This window comes from Pseudorasbora parva, chromosome 11 (assembly GCF_024679245.1).
Source record: "Pseudorasbora parva isolate DD20220531a chromosome 11, ASM2467924v1, whole genome shotgun sequence".
Classification (NCBI taxonomy): Eukaryota; Metazoa; Chordata; class Actinopteri; order Cypriniformes; family Gobionidae; genus Pseudorasbora; species Pseudorasbora parva.
The window spans coordinates 9,801,216-9,811,779 of record NC_090182.1 but is presented as its reverse complement, the minus strand read 5'-3'; the positions used below and the strand labels follow the sequence as shown (position 1 = coordinate 9,811,779).

The 10,564-nt window shown below is 40.0% G+C and overlaps 1 protein-coding gene across 1 annotated transcript; it reads right to left on the bottom strand.

Annotated features, from left to right (window-relative positions):
* Positions 1-692: 692 nt before the first annotated feature.
* LOC137092071 (uncharacterized) lies at positions 693-3,365 on the bottom strand. The gene is made up of 5 exons (XM_067456344.1): positions 3,178-3,365; positions 2,133-2,327; positions 1,969-2,048; positions 1,811-1,865; positions 693-1,604 (listed from the first exon to the last, which is right to left on the bottom strand). The coding sequence occupies exons 1-5, from the start codon at positions 3,274-3,276 to the stop codon at positions 693-695; spliced, it is 1,341 nt and encodes a 446-aa protein (XP_067312445.1). The 5' UTR covers positions 3,277-3,365.
* Positions 3,366-10,564: the final 7,199 nt, after the last annotated feature.

The window sequence follows — 10,564 nt, the reverse complement described above, 5'->3', positions numbered from 1 at the left end:
CGCAGTCCATTGCCCGTTTGAGAGTACACATCGAAAGGTTAATCAGAAGAGTTAAAGAGAATAAACTCTTTGACACTACTATCCCTCTCTCTATTGCAGGGAGCATAAATCAAATCTTTACAGTTGCTTGTCTCCTCTCAAACTACCAAAATGGACCTTTGGTCAAGAAATGGAGATTATGAAGTGAGATACTGTAGCCATTTTCTAAAGAGGTTGCTGTTAACTACTTGTGTTCACAAAATAATAATTTTATCATTTTGTAAATTGCCTCTGATATAATTAGTAAATATGTTTATACATTTGTGAGATACTGTTGCCATATTTTAAAGAGATTTATATTAACTATTTGTTTAACAAATTTATAAGAATAACTAAACTTACAAAATGATTCTCAGATATAATTTGTAAATATTTTTGTAAACTTTCGTATTAACTTGAAGGTGGAACATAATAAACACCTAAAAATCACAGGCATGGTCATGTAATCATTTGCTGTTAAAGACGGTTGTAGTGCCAGAGACATCTGCCTTTAGTACAATGGTGATAAATGACTAGTCTTTTTCTTGGGGTGCTCAGTGTTAACATACTTTTATTAATCATAAAAACATCTTTAATTTTAAATTTTAATATTAACACAAAGCATAAAACATTTAAAAGGAAACACTAAACAAAAAAAAACATTAGTTGAAGTCCTACTCCTGAAGCAGACATTTCTGTATGTAGACATAGAAATAAAACCTGTCTACTTTCTCTCTGATCACATCCAAGACATCATTGTCTCTGTAAATTCTTTGGATGAGTATGTCTTCCTCGGCTGAAACAACAAAATCACACCAAATCATCCCTGTTAATAACATCTGCCCCTGTATTTGCCAGTAGTAAGCATGTGTTGGTTTTAGCTCCAATTTGCCTGCCTTCATTTTCAGATATGGGCAGTCGACATAGCTTTTAACATTTGGGCATTTAATCTCAACCAGCCCAAACTGACATTGCTCTGAAGGGTCAAAGATTAACCCGTCTGGTGATGCACCCAGCCAAGGAGCATCAGGGTGAATTACTAATCCACAGGGGTAGTGGTTGACCCTTTTCATTTGGCAATATTCCCAAATTGCATCTGCCTCCAATTCGAGCCCCCTCTTCATAGCTGCCGTCTGCCGGGTCCCTTGCAGTATCCGGTTCGCCAGACCTTCTTCTGTGTTCTCTCGAACCTGGCAGATCTCCCGAAACCGTGAGGCAGTCAGTCTATGCCTCCTTAGCTGATGCCATTCAGTACATGAACTTTGGTCTCTGGTAGCACATTCATATTTGTGTGCCATGTCCCAGGTGACCTCCAGACTCTTACAGTGTAGCTGTTGTGGTTCAGTACAGACATGCATGCAACTAGATGGCTGTAGGCGGTAGTTCTGAAGAGGCACAGATGGTTGTGGTGGGGCAGCATGGAAGGAGAGGTTTCGGTTTGCTATTGCAGGTTGTTGGTAGGACAAGGGACTACCAGCTTGAACCTTGCCCAGGGCAGAGTCGACCAGGGGAATTTCACAGCTGACGCCCAAGCTGCAGATCATCGGTGCCTCAGCTATAGAGAAATCTTTATATACCTCTTTCACCTGGGAAATAATAATATAACAATTCGCTAAATATAATAATATAAAATAACCACTATTATCATACCAGTAACTTTTTTTTCTGTAATTTCTATCCGCAGTGTGTTATGCATGGATTTGTAATCAGAAAATCATGAAATATTGGTTTACAGATTTTGGTTGATATGATAAACTGTCCAGTGAAATTTGATTGTTATATCCCTACTCACCTGAAGGACGGATAGATCAGGTAGATCTCCAGTCAGGCCTTTGTAGAGTGTGCTCCTGTGTAGAACATAAAACTTTCATGAGTGGAAAGTGGCATATCCACAAAAGAATTTTAATTTAACATGCAACATGTAATAAATCTCCAATAATCAGCTTTTACCTTACACCCTCAGTTGTTGCTCTACACTTTGGCTTAGCAGACAGCACGACCATCTTTTCCACAGGGCCTGGCTTAATACCCTATCAAGTTATTGAGGATACAGTTAAAAGTTAGATGTAGTTAGAAAATATAGCCACAGGTCTATAATTATAGTGCACACTTACCAAAGTTCTGGGCTTGTGCCACTGCTGTTCCCCTTCAGTACAGCTTAGCACAGGAGGGACCACTGACATATTCAGTTCAGAGTAATGTGCTGACTGGAACAGCAAAGCAACACAGTGGTTGCATAATGCAGCTCCAGCAACACATGTGCAGCTGTGTTCAATAAGCTCCACAGGACTTGAGTCTTTCAACACCACCTGCATAAGTAAAATGAAGTATTAAATACTGATTTGTCATTGCTTGATCACTGTTTAATCATTTGTTTAGGACATAATCTTGTTTTTTCATTCTATATCTAATATTCTAGATTATGTAGTATAATATGCCAACAAAATCCTTAAATGTTTATTTGAAACATGTTAGCCTAATACCTTTAAATAATACAAGATTGTATCTTAAACGAATGACTGAGTTGAAGAAAACTTGAACAAGAACACATTTTACCCAGAGGGGACCAGCTAGGGAAACTTACCTGCCTACAATATAGTTACATTAAACATGAATGCCCTTAGCTGAGTCCCCAGGAACACCGGGTTATATAAGTAATAATATTAACGTTATAACATCAACAAGAACACATGCAGTAACCCGAATGGGGACAAGCAAAGTAAACTCACCTGTCAATTTTAACCACTCTTTTCATTACATAACGTTACTCATTTAAGAGTTATAATAATACTAAACAAGATTACCTTTGCTAAATCCCCAGGAACATCAGGAACACCGGGCTATTAAAGTAACAAGCCTACAACTGCTGGCTTATAAATTCTAGCTTCACCATACTCTCAAACTGTGAGGTTTCTCTGCTTTCCTCATGGACCTGTAGCACAATGCCCTGACAGTGACAGCGCCTGTGCCCTGATCTTTATTAGAAACTGAGAGGAGAGCAAGTTAATGCCATTGAGATTACAATTATCACAAAAGAACCGTCTGCGTTTAAAATTAAGAAAAACAAACTTCTATACTAACTTTACACTACAAACGAATACGTCGCTAACTAGCTTAGCCGCTATCTGCCGGCATAACACATTAGATTAAACTACTTACCCTCGTAGTTGTGCAGGTAACTTGATATATAAAGTTTAAATCCCTTGTCCCTCTTGCTTGTCGGAGCAGGAGACCAGGCATCGACGATGCGATGAACATCGCTGACGCTTATTTTTGGAAGGTCCTGGAGACATCTAGTAAAGCAAGACATTCTGGCCGATGCGTTCGAAAACCGGAAACAGAAATGCCGACTTCTGGCGACAGCGGAAGTTCGTCACAACGCTTTGTGCACAGAGCCTATTGCACTTAAATGAAAATGAGACCTTTTTGGAAAAAACTCAATTGTTATTTGAAGATTATTTAGTGAGGCCAGTAGGGTGTTTTCACACTTGCAGAATATGTGGGAGAGAGTTGCTATAGTTTGAGTACATTTACATTTATGCATTTGGAAGACATACATTACATTTTGAAGGTACACATTTTACTTTTCTTTTTGTCAATTCTTGCTTTCCCTGGGAATCGAACCCATGACCTTGGTGTTGCTAACGCAACGCTCTAGTGGATGAGCTAGAGTAAAGCCAATAATAGAGTAATAATAATGAGTAAAGAGCAACGTAATACATGTGGTAGCTCATTCTGAGGGGCATTTTGACCCCCTCAGAATTTGCTGCCTTTCCATATGGACCGATTTATCAAGCCAGAACAAAACATCTGTTCTTCTGTAGCGTCCCGTGGTCAAATCCTAGCTCCGCACCGAAACCAAGTGGGTTCTAGCCAGGATGTAACATGAATTGGAGAAGATTTTTTAAACATTTGATTGTTATTAGAGGATGCTTTAGGAAGGCCAGTCTTAGTTCTTTATTCACATGCCTGTATTGCAGTTACATGAAAATGTACCTTTTTTTAAAAACTCGATTGTTATTGGAAGATTATTCAGTGATGCCAGTAGGGTGTTTTCATACTAGCAGAATATGTGGGAGAAAATTGCTATAGTTTGAGTAAACTGTAATGCAATTCAGGTGGTAGCTCATTCTGAGGGGCAATTTGACCCCCTCAGAATTTGCTGCCTATACAGGTGGTAGCTCATTTTGAGGGGCATTTTTACCCCCTCAGAATGTGCTGCCTATACAGGTGGTAGCTCATTCTGAGGGGCATTTTGACTCCCTCAGAATTTGCTGCCTATAAAGGTGGTAGCTCATTCTGAGGGGCATTTTGACCCCTCAGAATTTGCTGCCATTCCTTATGGACCATTTTCTCAAGGCAGAACACATCTGTTCTACTGTAGCATCCCATGGTCAATTCCTGACTCCCTACTGAAACTAAGTGGGTTCTAGGCCGGATGTAATGTGAATTGGGGACCGTTTTTTAAACAGTAAATTGTTATTAGAGGATGCTTTAGGAAGAACAGTCTTAGTTCTTTACTCACATACCTGCATTGCAGTTACATGAAAGTGAGACCTTTTTGGAAAAAAACTCAATTGTTATTCGAAGATTATTTAGTGAGGCCAGTAGGGTGTTTTCACACTTGCAGATTATGTGGGAGAAAGTTGCTATAGTTTGAGTAAATTGTAATGCAATTCAGGTGGTAGCTCATTCTGAGGGGCATTTTGACCCCCTCAGAATTTGCTGCCTATACAGGTGGTAGCTCATTCTGAGGGGCATTTTGACCCCTCAGAATATGCTGCCTTTCCTTATGGAATTTTTTATCAAGAAAGGACACATCTGTTCTACTGTAGCATCACATGGCCAAATCCTTACTCCCCACCGAAACTAAGTGGGTTCTAGCCAGGATGTAACTGTATTGCAGTTACATGAAAGTGAGACCTTTTTGGAAAAAACTCAATTGTTATTCAAAGATTATTTAGTGAGGCCAGTAGGGTGTTTTTACACATGCAGAATATGTGTTAGAAAGTTGCTATAGTTTGAGTAAACTGTAATTCAATTCAGGTGGTAGCTCATTCTGAGGGGCATTTTGACCCCCTCAGAATTTGCTGCCTTTCCTTATTGACCATTTTCTCAAGTTAGAAAAATCTGTTCTACTGTAGCATCCCATGGCCGCATTATGACCCCCTCAGAATTTGCTGAATATACAGGTGGTAGCTCATTCTGAAGGGCATTTTGACCCCCTCAGAATTTGCTGCCTAAACAGGTGGTAGCTCATTCTGAGGGGCATTTTGACCCCTCAGAATATGCTGCCTTTCCTTATGGACTTTTTTATCAAGACAGAACACATCTGTTCTACTGTAGCATCACATGGCCAAATCCTTACTCACTACCGAAACTAAGTGGGTTCTAGCCAGGATGTAACATGAATTGGGGACTGTTTTTTGAAACAGGCAATTGTTATTAGAGGATGATTTAGGAAGAACAGTCTTAGTTCTTTACTCACATGCCTGTATTGCAGTTAAATGAAAGTGAGACCTTTTTGGAAAAAACTCAATTGTTATTTGAAGATTATTTAGTGAGGCCAGTAGGGTGTTTTCACACTTGCAGAATATGTGGGAGAGAGTTGCTATAGTTTGAGTACATTTACATTTATGCATTTGGAAGACATACATTACATTTTGAAGGTACACATTTTACTTTTCTTTTTGTCAATTCTTGCTTTCCCTGGGAATCGAACCCATGACCTTGGTGTTGCTAACGCAACGCTCTAGTGGATGAGATAGAGTACAGCCAATAATAGAGTAATAATAATGAGTAAAGAGCAACGTAATACATGTGGTAGCTTATTCTGAGGGGCATTTTGACCCCCTCAGAATTTGCTGCCTTTCCATATGGACCGATTTATCAAGCCAGAACAAAACATCTGTTCTTCTGTAGCGTCCCGTGGTCAAATCCTAGCTCTGCACCGAAACCAAGTGGGTTCTAGCCAGGACGTAACATGAATTGGAGAAGATTTTTTTAAACATTTGATTGTTATTAGAGGATGCTTTAGGAAGGCCAGTCTTAGTTCTTTATTCACATGCCTGTATTGCAGTTACATGAAAATGTACCTTTTTTAAAAAACTCAATTGTTATTGGAAGATTATTTATTGAGGCCAGTAGGGTGTTTTCATACTAGCAGAATATGTGGGAGAAAATTGCTATAGTTTGAGTAAACTGTAATGCAATTCAGGTGGTAGCTCATTCTGAGGGGCATTTTGACCCCCTCAGAATTTGCTGCCTATACAGGTGGTAGCTCATTCTGAGGGGCATTTTGACCCCCTCACAATTTGCTGCCTTTCCTTATGGACCGTTTTCTCAAAGCAGAACACATCTGTTCTACTGTAGCATCATGGCCAAATCCTGACTCCCCACCGAAACTAAGTGGGTTCTAGCCAGGATGTAACGTGAATTGGGCACCGTTTTTTGAAACAGTCAATTGTTATTAGAGGATGCTTTAGGAAGAAAAGTCTTAGTTCTTTACTCACATGCCTGCATTGCAGTTACATGAAAGTGAGACCTTTTTGGAAAAAAACTCAATTGTTATTCGAAGATTATTTAGTGAGGCCAGTAGGGTGTTTTCATACTAGCAGAATATGTGGGAGAAAATTGCTATAGTTTGAGTAAACTGTAATGCAATTCAGGTGGTAGCTCATTCTGAGGGGCATTTTGACCCCCTCAGAATTTGCTGCCTATACAGGTGGTAGCTCATTCTGAGGGGCATTTTGACCCCCTCAGAATTTGCTGCCTTTCCTTATGGACCGTTTTCTCAAAGCAGAACACATCTGTTCTACTGTAGCATCCCATGGCCAAATCCTGACTCCCCACCGAAACTAAGTGGGTTCTAGCCAGGATGTAACGTGAATTGGGCACCGTTTTTTGAAACAGTCAATTGTTATTAGAGGATGCTTTAGGAAGAAAAGTCTTAGTTCTTTACTCACATGCCTGCATTGCAGTTACATGAAAGTGAGACCTTTTTGGAAAAAAAAACTCAATTGTTATTCGAAGATTATTTAGTGAGGCCAGTCGGGTGTTTTCACACTTGCAGATTATGTGGTAGAAAGTTGCTATAGTTTGAGTAAATTGTAATGCAATTCAGGTGGTAGCTCATTCTGAGGGGCAATTTGACCCCCTTTGAATTTGCTGCCTATACAGGTGGTAGCTCATTTTGAGGGGCATTTTGACTCCCTCGGAATTTGCTGCCTATAAAGGTGGTAGCTCATTCTGAGGGGCATTTTGACCCCCTCAGAATTTGCTGCCATTCCTTATGGACCATTTTCTCAAGGCAGAACACATCTGTTCTACTGTAGCATCCCATGGCCAAATCCTGACTCCCCACCAAAACTAAGTGGGTTCTAGCCAGGATGTAACGTGAATTGGGGAAAGTTTTTTGAAACAGTCAATTGTTATTAGAGGATGCTTTAGGAAGGACAGTCTTAGTTCTTTACTCACATGCCTGTATTGCAGTTACATGAAAGTGACACCTTTTTAAAAAAAAAACTCAATTGTTATTCAAAGATTATTTAGTAAAGCCAGTAGGGTGTTTTCACACTTGCAGAATATGTGGGAGAAAGTTGCTATAGTTTGAGTAAATTGTAATGCAATTCAGGTGGTAGCTCATTCTGAGGGGCATTTTGACCCCCTCAGAATTTGCTGCCTATACAGGTGGTAGCTCATTTTGAGGGGCATTTTGACCCCTCAGAATTTGCTGCCTATACAGGTGGTAGCTCATTCTGAGGGGCATTTTGACGCTCTCAGAATTTGCTGCCTATAGAGGTGGTAGCTCATTCTGAGGGGCATTTTGACCCCCTCAGAATTTGCTGCCATTCCTTATGGACCGTTTTCTCAAGGCAGAACACATCTGTTCTACTGTAGCATTCCATGGCCAAATCCTGACTCCCCACCGAAACTAAGTGGGTTCTAGCCAGGATGTAACGTGAATTGGGAAATGTTTTTTGAAACAGTCAATTGTTAGTAGAGGATGCTATAGGAAGGACAGTCTTAGTTCTTTACTCGCATGCCTGTATTGCAGTTACATGAAAGTGAGACCTTTTTGGAAAAAACTCAATTGTTATTCAAAGATTATTTAGTGAGGCCAGTAGGGTGTTTTCACACTTGCAGATTATGTGGTAGAAAGTTGCTATAGTTTGAGTAAATTGTAATGCAATTCAGGTGGTAGCTCATTCTGAGAGGCAATTTGACCCCCTCAGAATTTGCTGCATATACAGGTGGTAGCTCATTCTGAGGGGCATTTTGACCCCCTCAGAATTTGCTACCTGTACAGGTGGTAGCTCATTCTGAGGGGCATTTTGACCCCCTCAGAATTTGCTGCCTTTTCTTATGGACCATTTTATCAAGGCAGAACACATGTGTTCTACTGTAGCATCCTGTGGCCAAATCCTGACTCCCCACTGAAACTAAGTGGGTTCTAGACAGGATGTAATGTGAATTGGGGAATGTTTTTTGAAACAGTCAATTGTTATTTGAGGATGATTTAGGAAGAACAGTCTTAGTTCTTTACTCACATGCCTGTATTGCAGTTACATGAAAGTGAGACCTTTTTGGAAAAAAAACTCAATTGTTATTCAAAGATTATTTAGTAAAGCCAGTAGGGTGTTTTCACACTTGCAGAATATGTGGGAGAAAGTTGCTATAGCTTGAGTAAATTGTAATGCAATTCAGGTGGTAGCTCATTTTGAGGGGCATTTTGACCCCCTCAGAATTTGCTGCCTATACAGGTGGTAGCTCATTCTGAGGGGCATTTTGACCCCCTCAGAATTTGCTGCCATTCCTTATGGACCGTTTTCTCAAGTTAGAAAAATCTGTTCTACTGTAGCATCCCATGGCCGTTTCCTGACTCCTTATCGAAACTAAGTGGGTTCTAGCCAGGGTGTAACGTAAATTGGGGACCATTTTTTGAATCAGTCAATTGTTATTAGAGGATGCTTTAGGAAGGACAGTCTTAGTTCTTTACTCACATGCCTGTATTGCAGTTAAATGAAAGTGAGACCTTTTTGGAAAAAACTCAATTGTTATTTGAAGATTATTTAGTGAGGCCAGTAGGGTGTTTTCACACTTGCAGAATATGTGGGAGAGAGTTGCTATAGTTTGAGTACATTTACATTTATGCATTTGGAAGACATACATTACATTTTGAAGGTACACATTTTACTTTTCTTTTTGTCAATTCTTGCTTTCCCTGGGAATCGAACCCATGACCTTGGTGTTCCTAACGCAACGCTCTAGTGGATGAGCTAGAGTAAAGCCAATAATAGAGTAATAATAATGAGTAAAGAGCAACGTAATACATGTGGTAGCTCATTCTGAGGGGCATTTTGACCCCCTCAGAATTTGCTGCCTTTACATATGGACCAATTTATCAAGCCAGAACAAAACATCTGTTCTTCTGTAGCGTCCCATGGTCAATTCCTAGCTCCGCACCGAAACCAAGTGGGTTCTAGCCAGGATGTAACATGAATTGGAGAAGATTTTTTAAACATTTGATTGTTATTAGAGGATGCTTTAGGAAGGCCAGTCTTAGTTCTTTATTCACATGCCTGTATTGCAGTTACATGAAAATTTACCTTTTTTTAAAAACTCAATTGTTATTGGAAGATTATTTATTGAGGCCAGTAGGGTGTTTTCATACTAGCAGAATATGTGGGAGAAAATTGCTATAGTTTGAGTAAACTGTAATGCAATTCAGGTGGTAGCTCATTCTGAGGGGCATTTTGACCCCCTCAGAATTTGCTGCCTATACAGGTGGTAGCTCATTCTGAGGGGCATTTTGACCCCCTCAGAATTTGCTGCCTTTCCTTATGGACCGTTTTCTCAAAGCAGAACACATCTGTTCTACTGTAGCATCCCATGGCCAAATCCTGACTCCCCACCGAAACTAAGTGGGTTCTAGCCAGGATGTAACGTGAATTGGGCACCATTTTTTGAAACAGTCAATTGTTATTAGAGGATGCTTTAGGAAGAAAAGTCTTAGTTCTTTACTCACATGCCTGCATTGCAGTTACATGAAAGTGAGACCTTTTTGGAAAAAAACTCAATTGTTATTTGAAGATTATTTAGTGAGGCCAGTAGGGTGTTTTCATACTAGCAGAATATGTGGGATAAAATTGCTATAGTTTGAGTAAACTGTAATGCAATTCAGGTGGTAGCTCATTCTGAGGGGTATTTTGACCCCCTCAGAATTTGCTGCCTATACAGGTGGTAGCTCATTCTGAGGGGCATTTTGACCCCCTCAGAATTTGCTGCCTTTCCTTATGGACCGTTTTCTCAAAGCAGAACACATCTGTTCTACTGTAGCATCCCATGGCCAAATCCTGACTCCCCACCGAAACTAAGTGGGTTCTAGCCAGGATGTAACGTGAATTGGGCACCGTTTTTTGAAACAGTCAATTGTTATTAGAGGATGCTTTAGGAAGAAAAGTCTTAGTTCTTTACTCACATGCCTGCATTGCAGTTACATGAAAGTGAGACCTTTTTGGAAAAAAAACTCAATTGTTATTCGAAG